Below are 18,367 nucleotides of genomic sequence, written 5' to 3' on the forward strand. Positions count from 1 at the left end.
TAGAGCAGGGTGTCAACCCTTAGCATTCAAGTTTGAAACTCTTTTTTTTTTTTTTTTTTTTTTTAATTTGAATAGTTTATATTCTTTGTTTGACAAGACAAAATATATTTTAAAGTACTCGTTTTATGTGAAAAGGGAATCGAACTTGGGTGCAAATGGTTAGACCCTCCCAACTGGTTGACACAAAGCCAGAGATTTGGTCCAAAATTTGGGGTTTGGTTGGGTTCAAAAGCAATGATACATGCATATCAGATTAGGCATATTTACCAATTGACATCCATATTTGTTGATTTGAATTAAACATAACAAAACAACACTAATATTCCTCATAAAACATGATCATTTTTCTTTAAATTAAATAAGACATAGCACTTTCCTATAACTTCATAGATTGTATGTAAATAATTCACTAAGCACAGAACAGGAATCCCTCTCAAGTTTTATTTCTCCTCTCTTAGTTTTCATGCCTCCACTTTTTCATTTCGGGCTTTAGCACCATAAGATTCCTTGCACCCATTCAACAATTTAGATAACCTTGTGGCCAAACTTTGCTTTGCTGCAGGAGAAACACCGTGCTTTCCAACGATCGATTCTAGAACTGCCTCGGAAAGTAGTTTGTTTTCTATCACCGTGTTTGCAGCTTTAGGTACGGATGCATCTCTAGAGAAGCTGATCTGTGGCGAAAACGAGGGGGAAAGATGTCAAAATCCGATGTAAACTACAGAAGTAACCATCCAAAAGTAGGATTACTAACCGTTAGTGATCCTTTGGGAGATTGCGTGAAAAGAATGGAGGCGCCGGGTGGGAAGTTTTGATCTTTGAAGACTTCAAGGAACTTTTCAATGGCTTTGCCTTCTGCATCAGTGTAAATTCCGATTGACTTCCAAAAGGCAACGCAATTCTCCGAAACTTTGTCAGAGTATTGCTGGCCTGTCAGTGGCAGTATCATTGTCACTTGAATGAATTTCTCAAACGGACCTACAAAAGGATAGCGAAGATCATAAACCGTGCTACAAAACTTTAGTCATATCTTTAGTAACTGTTTCCTATGCCTCAAGTAATCACCATAACCAGAAGATAGCACTACATTTTGAGAGATTCATTCATTCTAATTGGCTGGTCAGGACTAAATTACCACCATAACCATGAGCATACATAAATTTAAAAATGAGAGTATAACTCAAGAAATCTACGACATTTGTTGAACGTACAGATCTATATCGGCAACTGAGGAAGGGCGGGCTATAGGATTGCCTAGGTTTGGCATGACTACCGATCATTCTAAAACTGCTCAGCCCGAAGATGCAGGGCATGAATGATGTAACAAAATTCAACCAGTCGTTAAAAACAGCGAAGAAATCCGTGTTACCTGTAACGATGTCCCTGAAGAACTCAACGGACTCCGTCAACTCCTCGGCCGTCTTACCCTTCCACTTAACGGCGAGCAGAGGCACGGCGTTTTCCTCCAAGTACACTCCGATCGCCGTGAACTTCACGAAGTTCCCCTGAATCTCCAGCCCCCTCACCCCTGCGCACGTTAGCAACCAAAATACCGTCAAGCGGAAGCAAAAGCAAGCAACAAACATTCAAACAATCAGAATCGCAGATAAAAGCGCCGGAGATGCGAAGTTTACAAACCTGCGCCGCCGAGGAACAGAGTGTTAGAGGAGCCCGGAGGTTTGGCGGACGGTGGAAACGCAGTCGTCTCGACCTGGAGTCCGGCGAGCGATGGCGTTGGAGCCATTTGACAATTTTGTTGTTATTGTGTAGAGAGAAAGATGGGGTTTGGTTTCGGAAACGGTGGGTTTAAATGGAGATGGAAAGTGGTGGGTCCATTGTGTGACGGGAGAGGGTTTGATGAGTAAGAAGAGGCGGTTGCGTGAGAGCCTTAAAGACATGCGGGCGGCGCGGGGGAAGTGTCCACAAACTGATATTCTGGAACTACCTACCCAAGAAAGAGACAGAGAGAGAGTAAAAGATTCATTTTAAGGTTAAAGGGCAAAGAGGTAACGTGGACAGCTACTACTTAAACGGTCATCAATCAAGCGGGCGGTGCGGGGGAAGTGTCCACAAACTGATATTCTGGAACTACCTACCCCACAGACAGAGAGAGAGAGAGAGAGAGAGAGAGAGAGAGAGAGAGAGAGAGAGAGAGAGAGAGAGAGAGAGAGAGTAAAATATTCATTTTAAGGTTAAAGGGCAAAGAGGTAATTTGGACAGCTACTACTTAAACGGTCATCAAATGATTTTAATTGTGAAAACAATGATTTAATTTTGCGGTTCTGAAAGAGCAAAAAAGAAGGGATTATGATTGTCTGCCCTTTCACTTTCAGTGTCTTTTTTATGTTTTTCTGTTTTGTGTAGTCACGGTTAATGTATTGTTGACCTTAGAAACTACCAAGCCTACGTGGCGCGCATGCCGAGTAATTAATGAGCTAACTACGTCCTTCGGTGAATGCAGGGCGTGCCAACTCGTCGGCCGAGGAGTAAATTTGTTGATGTTGCGTTGGGTCGCGCTACTGACTTCTGCGTCTTGCGATTGCGGCCGAGAAAGGAACACGTCTCGGCCTCTTGGGCTCTCGAACCTGAAGACAAGGTTACTATTCTTATGAAGTTCAATATTAAATTCGGCTTTCAATGTGCCGAATGTAATAACTGTAACACCTCACTTCGCCGAGAAGGCTGATGAGATGACCTCGACCAATAAGGATTTAGAAATCCTTCTCGACCGAGACTTGGATAGATAATCAATCGTTCTCGCCGCAGTGCTGTTGATGCCAACGGAAGATACTGCGAGACCGACTGATTCTACGGTGACAGAGCTATCTATGCCGACTTAAGATATCACCGGTTGCTTCCACAGTGCTGTTGATGCCAACGGAAGATGTGTCAGCGAAAAAAGGAAAAAGAAAAATCACAAGTTGTGAGAATTTGCGCAGGGCAATTTTGTATTGATTTGCAGAGAGGCTTTTCCTAATGCACAGCGTCCCCTATTTATAGTACTGATCCTTGAGTCCGAGTTTAAATCCTACTCGGACTAGGTTTCCCTCTCCGGATCACCTCGACCAGTCCTATATTTACTAGGACTATGAATCTAGTCCTTAGCTAAGCTGGATTCGTTTTCTGGATATCCGATCCCGTCGAGACTCCTCATTGCACTAGGACTTGTCCTAACCGCTCTAGGTTTGGACTCCCACGGGTTGACCGATCCATGGCCCTTTTGCCGCCCGGCCTCCTGGGCCGAGAGTGATCCTAACCTCGGCCCAAACTATTATTTTGGGCCCAAACATTGCCCCCTCGCTTCTGAGGTCCTCGGCCTGAAACCTTCGGCCGAGTTTCGGCCTTGAAGAAGCGAATCTACCACTCAGAGTCCTAATACCCGAGTTCCGAGGCGCATTTATTGAACACGATCACACGATCTTAATATTGCTAAACCATTCGCCACGTGGCGTCCCCTAACATGGCCAATCCCCAAGAATGACGTCCAAAGCGTGCGGCAGCCTGAACCGTCTTGCCATCATGATCTTATGGCTGAACTTAAACACTACCTCAATCCGCGAGCCACTACCTCAATCCGTGAGCCACTTGTCATCGTGCGGGCGTCGAACCGTCTTTCATCATCAATTTCGCCGTCACACGCGATCGTGCGCCCCCAAAACCTAAAACCTTCAGTCTTCCCAACCGCATTTCCCAAAGGTTCATCATGATCAACGATTCCTTCGATCGATTTTGCCCTTTGTTTTGAATTTCGAACGATTGCTCTTCCCTCCACAACTCTATAAATACCGACATTCTCTCATTTGTACTTTACGCTCCCAAAATTTTCTGAAATCCCTTGCCATTGCCTTCTAGTGCATTTCTCCATTCCAGGTCTCCGTCTTCAAATCCCCACCCTAGAAAATCCTTTTACGCCTTGCTTCATTCTTACAATGGCGTCCTTCATCTCCAAGCTTACCAGGGAATGTGACCAACATCAGAAGATTCTTGATCGGAGTTCGATCAAGACTATACGTTTTGAAAACGATATGAGTACTCAGCACCAGATCCTGGGTCCTCTCTTCAAGGCTGCGATACCGCCGACCATCACCAACCTTCTCCAGGAGCACTGCCTAACACCCTTGCTTCAAGGGTTTGAATGGTCGCGATGGGATGTGGCGAAACCCCAGGGATCCTGGCCTTCGACGACCACAACCTGGGCATCCTGGGTTGTGCGAATGGAACGGCTCTTCGGCGAGCAATGGAAAACCCTCGGCATCTACGATGCCATCCTCCTCTCGTCCATGGATGTCGTCCTCGACAAGGAGCTCCTCCTAGCCGCTCTGTGCTTCTGGTGCTCGGCCACTAACACAATGGTTCTTCCTCTTGGTCCCATTGGTCCCACCACCCTGGATATCACCGCCATTCTGGGGACTTCGGCAACCGGGATCCCTGTCGACGCGACCCTCTCTAGGCACCCGTCGAATATCGATCTGAAGACGCTTTTCGACCGTCGAACCTTCGAGACCCTGAACCGTGACGGTCACATCCCGTCGAAGGAAGACATTCAGAAGCTCCACAAGAACTTCTGTAATTACAACACCCTTTATCTTCACTTCGCCGGCAGAGGAGAAGAGGACCTGCGAGAAGGAGAGCATGAAGCCTTCCTCTTCTATTGGTACAACAAATACATTTGTTGTACCAAGTCAAACAAGTGTTTGGTCGAGAACATGCCGGTAGCCGAAGCCCTGGCTAGTGGTCACGTCCTGGCACTGAGTTCCAACATTCTCGCCCAACTCTTCCGTTGCCTGGCCGAGGCAACCCTCCACAAGGTCGACCCGCACCAGAATGGTCCCCTCTGGGTCTTCCAGCTCTGGTTACAGGTGTATTTTACCTCCCTTCGGCCGGCCATAGCTGACTTCACACCAACGGAGGCGCTTGGACCTCAGCTGGCCTCTCGACCGATACCTCCCCATCAAGCCGAAGAGGTATTTCGGTACCTCTTCGCTCTTGACGACTTCTCCAACGACGAGTTCTTGATATGTCGTCGTCGGAGCTATCCTTCCTTCATCAGGTTGCCTACCTCTACATGGGGCGCAGAGGAGGACGCCGATCTTCGTCAGACCTGGGGGTCGTTCGTGCTTGCTCGCGACCTACCTCTCGGCTGTGATGGGAAACAGTCGGGTTGGGAAGTATATCATCCGAACTTCCTAGCCCGACAACTCGGCTATCTTCAGGGCTGCCCTGTCCCCCTTCTCTCCTCCCGAACAGTCCTAAGCCGTGGCCGTGAACCTCGTTCCTCGGAGAAGGAATGTAACACGGCCGCGAGGGAGTTCCAGGAGTCCTGCCAAAAATTCCGCCTTCGACCGGCCACCCCAGAAACCCATTGCACCGACACCTTCGGTGAGTGGTGGGAAAATTACACCCAGGAGTTCTTTGGTGCTCCGGTCGAAGAGGTACTGAACAGACTCTTCGGTGACCGACCTAAGAAGGCCTCGGTCCCCCAAACTCAAGGTAATTGTTCATTTCTCTTTTTTTTTTCTTCAACCTTGCATATTGCTTTGCCTTACTGACCCGTTTTTATCTTCTTAGGTAGTCGGCCTTCGAGAAAAATGGAGGCTGTTGCCGCGGTCACGACCGAGAAAAAATCGGTCGTGGCTAAAAAGGATAAAATCGCCGGTCGGGCCGTGCTGACCAAACGACCTCGTCAAGAGGCCGAGCCGGTCGTTGAACCTCCACAGCCTGCCAAGCGGGTAAAACAGCTGGCAAAGAAAGGCGCACGGGAGATCCACGTCATCTCCAGTCAAACTACAGGGGCGACTACTCCCAGTGTTTCCCCTTCTCCTGCCGTTGTTGAAACCTCAGTCGAGAAACAGCCGGCCCCGGCCGCAGAGACAATTCGAACACGGCCTGTCTCTGGGACTGGTATACCAGTTGCGCCTCCCTCCGCCGAGAAAGCACCCGCTCCAAAAAAGGTGGTTTCTGTGACCGAGGGAAAAACCCCTGAAAATCCAAAGCCCTCGGTCTTCATTCTGGAAGAGAGTGAGGGGAGCGACGAGGTCCCGCTGGCAGATCGTCCGCACCTTCGCCGGTAACCTCCCCCAAGGTCCGAGATGGTGGTTCAAGCCGGCCCCTCCACGGCTGACCGTGGCAAGCGTCCGGTCGAGGAACCCACGGCAGTGGCCGAACCTCTCGCTCCCTCTCAGGACCAGGATGTCCCTGCCTCCTCCGAAACGGCTGTTCCGGTCGGCCCATCTGCAGCCGACCGTGGCAAACGCCCGCTCGAAGAACCCGAGGCAACGGCAGACTCGCCCGTTCATCCCCAAGACCAGGGCTTCCACATTCCTCCACAGGAGGTTACTTCGGCCTTCGTAAGTACCTTCGACCATCTTTCCTTGATTGCTTTTTTTCTTTAGAATTCTAAACAAGGAAAACAATAAATGTCAGGTGCCTGTACATTCTTTTCACCGAGAATTCTATGCGCCGAAGGGCGTTATCTATATTTCGTGGCCGCCTCAGTGGCCATCAAACGTAGATAACCTCCATCGGCCGCGTGAACTGAGAAGCAACCTGAAACACTGGGCTCGGCCATTGAGTTCTTTAGGTTCGACCAACGATCCTGGAGACATGGCCGAGGTCTCCTCTCGGCAGGTTAAAAAAATGAAACCTTCTTGCTACTCCTGTCATGACTTCTTTTAAACTTAACCTGATTTGTATGTGCAGGCTTCCTGAGAGGTCGAATTCAAAGCCCTCCTCTCCAGTACTATTGCAGAGTCTGGTCCTTCGGCCGCTACGACCGAAGCTGCCGATCCCAGCGCCCTAACCCAGTTGCGAGAAGTCCTGTCGCTCTCATCATCGCAAGTACTTGAGCGCAACGGTCTTGATCTGCTCGGCGTGTGTCTGAACGACCTTGGAGCCGACGGTCGCCTGAGCGGAGATGCCATTGTTCGGGAATCGTCTGCCTTGGAGCGCGTTCGGGAGACATTTAGTATCTTCCAAACCGCTCTAAAGGCCGAACAAGACCTGCAAGCCGCCACGGCCGTTCAAGACACCCTCCGTCCGAAGATTGACGATCTACGGGCAAAAGGAGACGCGTTAGCCGAGCTTTACCGTCAGATGGCCGAACTAGCAAAGCGTCGGTCGGCCATTGCTTCCGAGCTTGCTAGAGACTTCGAGTCAGGCGGGAAGAATCGCCTAACAGAGTATGCAGCAGCCAAAAAACGGGTCGAGCGGCTGAAGCTGGACAAAAAGAATCGGCAAGCCGAAGTCCTCATGGCCGACGTGCGGTGGTTGGAGTTGAAGGCTCTGCTCAGCACTCTTCTTCCCTCTTCTCCTTAAATGTATCTGAATGTAAACCAACCGACCTACTCATTTTGTAAATACTTATCAATTTTAATGGACTGGTTTACTATTCCCGCATTTCCCATGTGACCGGATAATATTTCTTCAAAAACTTCCCATTAATCGGTAATCTGTGGACCACGCTGGTTCGGTCTTTAAGATGATACGCCCCTTTTCCGTATACTTTATGCACAATAAACGGCCCTTCCCAATTCGGCGACCACTTGCCGAACCTAGGATCTTTCATTCCTACGGGCAACACCGTTTGCCACACCAACTCACCCTCGCCGAATGTTTTCTGTCGCACCTTTTGATTATAGGCTCGCTCGGCAATCTGTTTTTTCGCCACTAGTAAGTTATAAGCGTCAAATCGCGCTTCTTCCAAATCTTCTAATTCCTGTCTCATGGACTGACTATATTCAGCGCTAAACAAACTACTTTGTTCAATTAATCGCAACGAATTTATGCTCAACTCGACTGGTAGCATTGCATCGTGTCCGTAGGTTAATGCGTATGGGGTTGTCGCAGTCGCCTACCGGGGCGACGTTCGGTATGCCCATAATGCCTCGTTCAACTTCAAATGCCACATCCCAGGCCTTTCTTTTATTATTTTTTCGAGGATACCGATCAACACTTTATTACTTGCCTCGGCCTGCCCATTCGCCTGCGGATAATACGATGTGGACTGCTCCAGCCGAATTTTCAAATTGGCCGTGTATTCCTTAAACCTTTCGGCTGTGAAGATTGTTCAATTGTCGGTTATGATCGTTTCTGGCACACCGAACCGGGTCACAATGTGTTCCTCCACGAAATCGCAAACTTCTTTAGATGTTAACTCGGCATATGATTTTGCTTCGACCCACTTAGTAAAGTAATCAGTTGCGACTATTATCCATGCATGCTTAGCAGCTCCAGAAGTCGGCGTGATTTTGCCGATTACGTCCATGGCCCATCCTCTAAACGGCCACGGCTTAATGACCGAATGTAGTGATTCGGCCGGGGCCCTTTGTATAGGCCCATGGATTTGGCACTGCACGCATCCTCGTGCAAACTCGATACAATCTTTCAGTATTCTCGGCCAAAAATAGCCGTGTCGTCGGAGTAGCCATCGCATTTGCCGTCCAGACTGGTAAGCTCCGCATACCCCTTCATGGACCTCTGCGATCGCCCGAGCACTCTCTTGGGGGCCGAGGCATAGCAATAACAAACCATCTTCGCCCTTTCGGTACAACTCGTTCTGGTACGTGACATAGTTCGTGGCATGAACCCGTGTCCTGCGACTATGTTTTCCGTTAGGATTGTCAAGGTACTGCATAATGGGTTTTCTCCAATCATCTGGTACTGCCTCGACCGCGTAAATTTCTATAGAGTCCTGCCGATCTAACAACGAAGGCAGGGACATGACCCTGGTGCGTATCACATTATCTCGACGGAGGATTTGCTGATTAACCAAGGCCGGGTATAGTTGTCGTAATATTTGTATCTCCCGGCCTAGCTTGCCCCTCAGGAGTTGTGCACCGGAGGCGATTTGAGCCAACTCGTTTGCGTCGGTATTATGAACCCGAGAAACATGCTCGAATGTAATACCGTCAAAGGACTCAGCCAAATAGCTGGCGATCATGTGGTAAGGCGCTAGAGTACAACTCATGCAACGAAAAGACCCATTAATTTGGTTAATCACCAGTTCAGAATCCCCGAGGACGAGGACACGAGTGGCGCGTAGGTCAAGAAGGAGGCCCAGACTAATGACCAGAGCCTCGTATTCGTCCTGGTTATTGGTGCAGTCGAAATCCAATTTGAGCGAAAAATACCAACGATCGTTGTGAGGAGATTGAATGACGATGCCTGCGCCGGCCGAGGACGAAGTACTGGAACCATCGAAATACATCGTCCAATAGTTGTCGCGGGTCAACACCATGCCGATTTCGACGTCAGCACCCTCGAAACCGTAAGGCGAAGGGTGCTGGGCAAGGAAATCGGCCAACGCCTGTCCTTTCACAGCTTTTTGCGGCACGTATTGCAAACTGAACTTGGATAACGCCATTGTCCATTTCCCAATTCGGCCTTTCACAATTGGCCGGGTAAGCATGTACCGGATAACGTCGGTCTGGGCAATGACTTGGGTGACCGACGGGAGCATGTAATGCCGAAGCTTGGATGCAGCAAAGAACACGGCGAGACAGAGCTTCTCAACGGCGGAATAATTGATCTCCGGGTGACTCAGATTACGGCTGAGGTAGAAGATAGCCTGTTCCCGTCCGGCATCGTTGTCTTGCGCGAGGAGGCAACCGATGGACTCTTCGGCCGCCGAAATGTATAGCTTGAGAGGCTTACCGCGCTGAGGAGGGACCAGGACAGGTGGGTTTGTAAGAGAAACCTTGATCTGCGTAAACGCCGCCTGATGCTCCTCATTCCACACGAACTTATCTGAGTCCTTGAGTTTCAAAAGTGTGGAAAATGCTTTCATTTTTCCTGCCGAATTAGCAATAAATCGGCGTAAAAAATTGATCTGGCCGAGTAAGGACTGTAATTGTTTCTTCATTGTTGGGGGTGGGGCAGTGATGATTGCGCGTGCCTTATTCTCATCGACTTCAATCCCACAATGATGTACGAGGAAACCAAGAAAATTCCCGGCCGATACACCGAAGGCACACTTGGCAGGATTCATCTTGAGGTTGTGCTGACGCATGCGGAGGAAAGCCTGTCGGAGATCGTCTAGATGTGTCTGTCGGCGTTTAGATTTGACGACAACATCGTCGATATAAACTTCGACGATGGTGCCAATTAAATCATGGAAGATGGTGTTCATCGTCCGTTGGTACGTGGCGCCGGCATTCTTGAGGCCGAATGGCATGACAACCCATTCGTAAGTGCCGAGTGCCCCCGGGTAACGGAAAGCAGTTTTGTGCACGTTGGCTTTGGCAATAAATATTTGGTTGTACCCGGCATGTCCATCCATAAAGGATAAGATCGCATGATTGGCCGCAGCATCGATTAACAGATCTGAAATCGGCATTGTATACTCATCTTTAGGAGTTGCCAGATTCAGATTTCGAAAATCGGTACAGATGCGCAGTGCACCATTTTTCTTTAATACAGGAACAATATTCGCCAACCATTCGACATATCGAGCTGTCCGAATGAATCCGGCTTTCAAAAGCCGAACTAGTTCGTCCTTGACACTGAGTTGTACTTCGGTCGAGAATCGGTGAGGTGGCTGACGGAAAGGCTTAAATTCGGGCTTAATACGTAGTTCATGCTCGACCAGAGCACGATCTAAACTGGGCATTTCATGATAACTCCAAGCAAAGCAATCTTTGAATTCCGTAAGCAAGGCACGCAACTCGTCCTTCATTTGTTGAGGAAGTAAAGCGCTAACAAACAAAGGTCGTGGGTCATCGGCCGTCCCAACATTAATTTCTTCTAGGGGGTCCTTAACTTGGGGTCGATGATCCTCGAGCTCAGCCGGGGCGGCTCGGACTTTATCAAAAGATAAGGCAGGACCATGATCCTCTTCGGCAAGGAACTCAACGAGGTTAACGCCGGAATTCGGTTGCCGAGACATACCAATGGGCCAGCAGTCGTTCCATCGTAGATGAAACCGCGGCCCTACGTTTGTCCTGATCTGTGTCAGACATCAGATTCGGGGAGAAAATTGGCCAATCCGAGTCTCGCCGAATCCTGATGGACAGTCTCGGCGCCAACCTCGATAGCTTTCTGAACTGAAATCCGAGTCGGCCGTCCGTCTTCATTGAAGCCTTGCAACGTAATATAGCCGACGTGGTCATCATAATACCGGGCTTGGATCATGTTCGCTTCGAAGGGCTGGCTATCGGCCGGGTGAACAGTGACCAATTTGCCGTCCCAAAAGACAAGCACTTGATACAACGACGAAGGAATACAACTGGTTTGATGGATCCAATCTCGGCCAAGCAATGCATTATACTCGGTTTTGGAATCAACCACGAAAAAGGCGGTCATGTGGGTGCGACCAGCAATATTCACAGTTAACGGAAGTACACCTTTGGTTTGGGATTTGTCGCCGACGAAACTACTCATTGTGATTCCTGACGGAATAAGCTCGTCATTCGAACGGCGTAAGGCCTTCATGATGTTCAGAGGCATGATATTGACGGTAGCCCCACAGTCGACAAAAAATTTAGAAATTGGATATCCCTCAATGTGGGCCGTCACATACAATGGCTTTAAATGGTGAAGCTTGGCCGACGATGAACGAGGGAACAATTCGGCCAAGGCAGCCTTTAAACCATCATCTTTCGTTGCTGACTCACCTTCAGCAATCGACACAAAATCAATATGGCCGGGTTCTTCGGCAACCACATCTCCATCGAGGAAATTTGGTTGAGCCGTGCTTGATTGAAAATCGGCAGGTAACACATGAACCATACTAATTTCCATATTATCCAGGACTGACGGGTCCATTTGGTCAAGACCCTTCTCATTTGGTTGGTCGGCGACTACGGATTCAGTTGTTGTCAAAGTCGGACAACGAGACTCTTCTGTCCCTTCTTCAACGACGTCAACCGGCGGAGCTGCTTCGGCGACAGGTTGGTTCTGCGTGACCGCCTCAGGTGAGATTGACAATGTACTTGGGATCAAGACCTGAGCCTGATCCTGGTAGTGTAGCCGAGCATCCCTAGTGTCGAGATAAGCATCCAGACGGGCAATACGTGCGATTTCATCGGTCGTAAGGTCGAAGAGAGAAACTGCTGAAAATACTTCAAAGTGATATCGCAAATGTTGAAGGTCCTCCAGCGAGAAAGGAAGGTCGGCTGCATTGATATCGGTGTATGGGTCGACTTCAAATCCAAGGACACGAGCTTCTCGGATGTGCTGGAACCTTGCTTTCAATCCTGGATCTGAGGTCTTCTGGATGATCCGCTCAGCATCCGGGCAATTCAGGACCAGATCAATGGTGTCCTGGCATGCCTTCGGCAAACCATACAGATCGTTGGCTGAATGTTTCTTATGAAATTCTCGCATATACTCCAAAGACTCCCCAAGGAATGGGGGATGCAAATTCCGTCAAATTTTGACCAAAGGTTCTGGTATAGCCGGTGGGTATAATTTGCTTTCGGCCTCTTGCCTAAAATGTTCAAGGCGTGCCTTCATCTCCCCTGGTCGAATGAGAAGTTTGATCCGTTTATCAGCGTCTTCAAACATGGTCTCGACATCTTGATCGACCAGCTGTTTCCCCTGAGCCAACTCTGTCATAATTGCTGGAGGTGGTCGCTCATCATCAGTGGCAGCTGTGTCCTTTGGCTGCCACTTAGGGGCCGAAGTTTCCTGGGCTGCTCGTCGGCGAGCCATGCAATCTATCCGTTGATGCCGGCGTTTCTGAGATTTGGATAGCGCGGTGTAGACGCCCTTCGAAGAATGGTATGTATACCAACGTTGATCTCTAAGCTCGGGAGGCTTGAAGGTCTTTTGGCTCTGCGATGATTCTGAACTGCTAGAATTACGCTTATAGTAATCATCGTCATAGAATGAAGCATCAAAATCGAGGCGTCGCCTGACCGGGGGTGTATCTTCCATCCATACTTTAGGACCGAGCCTCTCAAAAACCCCATGATGTTGGCCTTCATTGGCTACCTTTGGCCGAGTTGTGGCCACAAGTTGCGAAGAGGGCTTCTCCTCTGGTTCACTGTCGACCTTCGCTCTACATTTCCCGCACAAAATCGCCGCCCCACTATCTTCATCGGTGCTATAATCCATCATAGGTTTGACAATAGCAGGCCCCGTTAAAACCGTAGGTGGCTTGTTTGAACGAAAATCGGCCATGAACCGTGGCCGACAATTCTGACTCCGCGGGCGTTACGTCTCAACCACTTCGGCCTTGCCTTTCCCTTTGTCCTTGGGTAGATACGCGTCAACCATATTTACTGTTGCCGTGGGGAACGGATCAGTATCAACACTCATCTTCTTCTCAGGAAACTTCAGTTTGCCATTATCAATCCAGCTTTGGACGTTATCGCGAAATACAACGCAATTGTTTGTCGTATGTTTGCTCGAATTGTGGTATTTGCAATACACCTTTCCTTTAAGTTTTTCGGCCTTAGGAATGTTATGACCAGGCCGAAGCTTGATGATTCTTGCTGATAACAGTTGGTCAAAAATTGCGTCAGCCTTGGTAATATCAAAAGTATAAACCTTTGACGGTTTCAATGTTCCTTCAGTGGCCGAGCGACTTTTGGCTTCTCTAGAATCAACCTGAGTCAATGCCTTGCAAACGTATGGCTTATCTATCACTATCTCAGCCGCATCCACACTAACGCATTCATCCTCGGTCGATGCATAATTAACAGTAGGATTCTTGTAAATCGTCCCCCGAGTTGGAGTCTTCGAAATCTTTTCCTCACGGAGCAAATAATCGTACTGCTCGACATGTTGGGCTAATTCGTACATATCACGAAAATTTGCCCCCAGGAATTTCTTTTTGTATTCGACGTCGAAGCCGTTCAAAGCAAGCCTGACAAATTCGACTTCGGGTAAAGGCACTCGGCACCAATTCCTAGCTGATTTAAACCTAGTAAGATAATCCATTGGTGACTCATCAGATGCCTGAGCCATCCGTGCCAATGAAGAAACTGACATCTCCATCCCAGGCCGATAAAACTGCTCGTGGAACTTCTCGACCAACTCCTCCCAGTTTTGGACGGAATTAGGAGGGAGATTGATGTACCAAGCAAATGCCGAGCCGGTCAATGAAAAATTGAACAGCCGTAACTTGTGGAAATCACTATTAACATCTCCGCATTGCGCGGTGAAACGAGCCACGTGCTCCAACGAAGACAGGGACGATTCACCGGTAAAAAGACTAAAATCTGGGATCTTGAAACCCTTCGGGTATCCAAACGTTTCCACGTAAGCTGGGTACGAATGAATAAACTTGGGAAACTTCGGCCCTTTCTTCATGGCCGAGTCGATCATCCGCTGAACTTCGGTCATATCAACAGGTGTTGCTTCGATCCTCTGGTCGGTTCCGTCCGACCTACTATTCGACCCTCCTCCTTTTTCCAAGTTAATTGGTTTGAGCAGAACAGGAATAGGCTCGGCCGGTACAATCGGTACCAGGTTGTTTCCTGGGGGGCAATGTTGGAGAAGCTCGAAAGGTCTGTTGCCCCCAACTTTACTAACCAGCATCTCGAGCAACCTGGTTTGTCGGTCATTGGAACTGAGTATTGCATCATGCAGCTTGTCAATGCCTCGACTGAACGTCTGCTCGACTGACCGAGATTGCTCGTCTAGTCACTTTCGGAGAAACGACCTCGTTGGTGGGTCAGATCCTTCACCACCATCCTCGTCACACTCCTCTACTATCCCTTCATTGAGAACGCATGTGTTCCTGTTGGGGATCTCTGAACCACGGAGTTGACCGCCGAGATTAACTTCTCTCTCTCGGCGAGTCGCGCTCGTGGACTCAGGCGTACCAACGCTAAGGGGATTCTGCGCCTGTGGCACACTCTGTCCTATGCTCTGACTCGGCAAATCGGCTGTCGACTTTCCCATAACTGTTTTCTTTTTTACCGATCGTGTTTCAATTGGCATGAACTTCGTAGTTTAGCACTGGGTCCCACTGGGCGTGCCAAAATGTTGACCCTAGAAACTACCAAGCCTACGTGGCGCGCAGGCCGAGTAATTAATGAGCTAACTACGTCCTTCGGTGAATGCGGGGCGTGCCAACTCGTCGGCCGAGCTCGGCCGAGGAGTAAATTTGTTGATGTTGCGTTGGGTCGCGCTACTGACTTCTGCGTCTTGCGATTGCGGCCGAGAAAGGAACACGTCTCGGCCTCTTGGGCTCTCGAACCTGAAGACAAGGTTACTATTCTTACGAAGTTCAATATTAAATTCGGCTTTCAATGTGCCGAATGTAATAACTGTAACACCTCACTTCGCCGAGAAGGCTGATGAGATGACCTCGACCAATAAGGATTTAGAAATCCTTCTTGACCGAGACTTGGATAGATAATCAATCGTTCTCGCCGCAGTGCTGTTGATGCCAACGGAAGATACTGCGAGATCGACTGATTCTACGGTGACAGAGCTATCTATGCCGACTTAAGATATCACCGGTTGCTTCCACAGTGCTGTTGATGTCAACGGAAGATGTGTCAGCGAAAAAAGGAAAAAGAAAAATCACAAGTTGTGAGAATTTGCGCAGGGCAATTTTGTATTGATTTGCAGGGAGGCTTTTCCTGATGCACAGCGTCCCCTATTTATAGTACTGATCCTTGAGTCCGAGTTTAAATCCTACTCGGACTAGGTTTCCCTCTCCGGATCACCTCGACCAGTCCTATATTTACTAGGACTATGAATCTAGTCCTTAGCTAAGCTGGATTCGTTTTCTGGATATCCGATCCCGTCGAGACTCCTCATTGCACTAGGACTTGTCCTAACCGCTCTAGGTTTGGACTCCCACGGGTTGACCGATCCATGACCCTTTTGCCGCCCGGCCTCCTGGGCCGAGAGTGATCCTACCCTCGGCCCAAACTATTATTTTGGGCCCAAACAGGTATGTTAATATTTTTTATTATTTTTTAATAAAGATAAAAAAACATAAATGAATTGTAATATAAAAGGTTGACGTAGTTGAATCGTGATCACATAAACTGAAAAGTACGGAAGGGCATCGAATGTGGAAGGGCAAAAATCCTTGTCCAAAAAGAAGAAACGAACTTTTCTAAGATCAAAAGGTGGTGACGGGTCCATCTTGGGGGATGTGAAAGACGTAAAGGTGGTGACCGGTTCATCTCTGTAAATTTGTAAATCTGCCCAGAATTATTTTCTACTAAAATTCAGTTATGCTAGTATTCATTACAAGAAACAAATTTGATCTTCGGTTCTTTGATTGAACAAATAAATTCCTAAATCCAATCCGCCGATGAGACCCATCATCCTCAAGAGATTGAAACTTATCTGAAACTGAAACACCACTAAAGTACAAGCCAAGAAAAAGAAACCCAGAATCCAGTTCACGTGGGAGGAGGAGGCCATTGCCCTTCTCAAGCAACCTGAACGATTCCTTCGAAGTTCGAGCAAAGGGATTTTTCCCTTTTCAAACGAAAAAGAAGAAGACGAATCGAAAACTTACAAAGGGAACAATCTTCATCCTTCTCTTGATCTTTCGATGAAAAAGGAAAAGAGGAATTCATAAATAAAACAAATATGACCAAGTGGAAAAGAAATTCAGAAAGGCAGCAGAACATAAAAGGTTTATTGGATTTTGTGTTGACAGTTGAAATTTTTTTAATTAAAAAAATAGAGAAACATTTGGTTGCTTTTTATTTATCGGGAACACCACCTCTAATGGTGAGGTGTGTGTTTCCGTCACCTAGAAAAATTTCTCAATGACTTTGTTCAAAACGATGTTGTTTTGATCAAGTCATTTAAAAAAAAAAAAAACCTTTCTTCTTCCTCCTTTAGTTTTGCACAGCTCAGCAGCCATGGCTACTGCTCTTCTCTACCACTGCCTAGACTTGGGTGGTCCTAGGAGGTTCTCACAACTATTTATCCAAGCTTCTGGGTAGTCCCGAGACCACCGAGACCCTTAGTAAATCCGCCTCTACACCTGATATAGTAAATTTAATTAATTCATATAATAAATAAGAAATTTACTTAAATCCGCCTAGATCGTCTAGGCGCCCGCCTAGGCGCTAGACACCAGCCCATCGCCCGTCTAGTGCGTAACGTTTTTTAGAACCTTGGTTTACACACTACAAGAAAACATGGATTAAGTGACCGAATTTTTGTGGCGCGTGAAAATTCATCACATATGGGTAAAACAAGTGACGCTTTTTTAAAAATCGTCACTTTAAGATTTTTGTAGGACACCAAAATATTTTGCGTTACTTATACTTTTGGATTCGCCACAAAAAAGTGGGCAGGAAAGTTTACCGCCAAACGAAACTTTAATAAGTGACTCAATATTAAATTCATCACATAAGAAGAGGGAAGGCCACCTGGCCATTCCTCACATATAATATTGAATTAAAAATAAAAAATATAGATGTAATTATCAAAACCCCCAAATAACAAAACCTATCCATTTATTTTCATTCCTTCCTAGTCTTCAGCACCCTTTCGTCTACTCCTTCATCCTAACTTTGACGACTGGTTACTTGGTGGTTGCCAGCGACGGCGACTACCACCTCTCTTTCGTCTCCCTCCCTCAGCCATTCTCCCACCCTTTGATTCTCGTTCACTAATTCTCTTATCTCTTTGACATAACAAGATCAAATTGGGGAAAGAGAAGTTCTATTTTTTCTCAAGTTCTTTCAGTTAACAACAAGGTACTTTGTTTCTCTATATTTCTTTAATTGTTTTTGTATTTTTTTTCTTTAATTGTTCCCCAGATTCTGATTTTCTTTCACTAAAGATCCTATTGCTGGTAAATTGTTCTCTACTTCAGGGAGAGTTATACTAGTAGTGAGTTTTTTGTTCCAGTCTTGATTCTTCTTTTCTCTTTGGAGTCAAAATTTTGGTCTTGGTGGTTAATATATGTTTTTATATTTTTTTTCTTAGTCCCCTGACTAAGTGTTATCTTTTTGTTTTTTGTTTTTGTTCAAATGTTGAAACCATTAAGTTGTCTTTCTTGAGAGAGGTGTTGTCAAGAGTCAAGACTAGGTTCGCCTTGAAATTTTTTAGGTAGGGCCTACAATGATCTTAATGCCGTTTCTTACTACTACTTATGCTGGGAATTCTTTAGATGTGTACTTTCTTGTGTTTTGGCTGGCTGAAAAGGGGTGATGGTAAGAGATCTGGTAGCACATAAATATAAGAAATGATTAAAACTACTTACATCTCTCCAGTAGAGCTTTGCAAATCACTCGTAGAGTTCTCTGTAAATTTTAAGTTTGTTTGAATGTATTTTTCATAGATTGATTAAATGTACAAGAGGGGATATATAATGAGGTAGAAGGTTACAAGCAACCCTACCTTGGCAAATCCTACTAACCCGGTAAACCCTAAAGTTGTCACTCCTTAAATTAAGGGAGTGTAGCAACTAGATAGCATACAAATATCAACAAGT

General features: G+C 47.2%; 1 protein-coding gene across 2 annotated transcripts; it reads right to left on the minus strand.

Annotated features, from left to right (window-relative positions):
* Positions 1-322: 322 nt before the first annotated feature.
* LOC103421113 (chalcone--flavanone isomerase) lies at positions 323-2,000 on the minus strand. Of its 2 annotated transcripts, none has more exons than XM_029100826.2 (4): positions 1,639-2,000; positions 1,370-1,528; positions 755-978; positions 323-674 (listed from the first exon to the last, which is right to left on the minus strand). In XM_029100826.2, exons 1-4 carry the CDS (start codon positions 1,742-1,744, stop codon positions 462-464), a joined length of 702 nt encoding a protein of 233 aa, XP_028956659.1. In that variant the 5' UTR covers positions 1,745-2,000; the 3' UTR covers positions 323-461. The 2 variants fall into 2 exon arrangements, with proteins under 2 accessions (XP_028956659.1, XP_070681227.1); XM_070825126.1 differs by having other exon boundaries at positions 323-669; positions 1,639-1,934.
* Positions 2,001-18,367: the final 16,367 nt, after the last annotated feature.

This window comes from Malus domestica, chromosome 01 (assembly GCF_042453785.1).
Source record: "Malus domestica chromosome 01, GDT2T_hap1".
Lineage (NCBI taxonomy): Eukaryota > Viridiplantae > Streptophyta > Magnoliopsida > Rosales > Rosaceae > Malus > Malus domestica.

What these genes read in the sequence shown, in the direction of transcription:
- LOC103421113 (XM_029100826.2), bottom strand. Translation starts at nt 1,744, where the DNA reads ATGGCTCCAACGCCATCGCTCGCCGGACTCCAGGTCGAGACGACTGCG. An exon ending in CTTCAGGGACATCGTTACAG is followed by an intron (nt 979 to 1,369) that starts GTAACACGGATT and finishes ATCCTTTTGTAG; the next exon opens with GTCCGTTTGAGAAATTCATT. An exon ending in CTCCCAAAGGATCACTAACG is followed by an intron (nt 675 to 754) that starts GTTAGTAATCCT and finishes TTTTCGCCACAG; the next exon opens with ATCAGCTTCTCTAGAGATGC.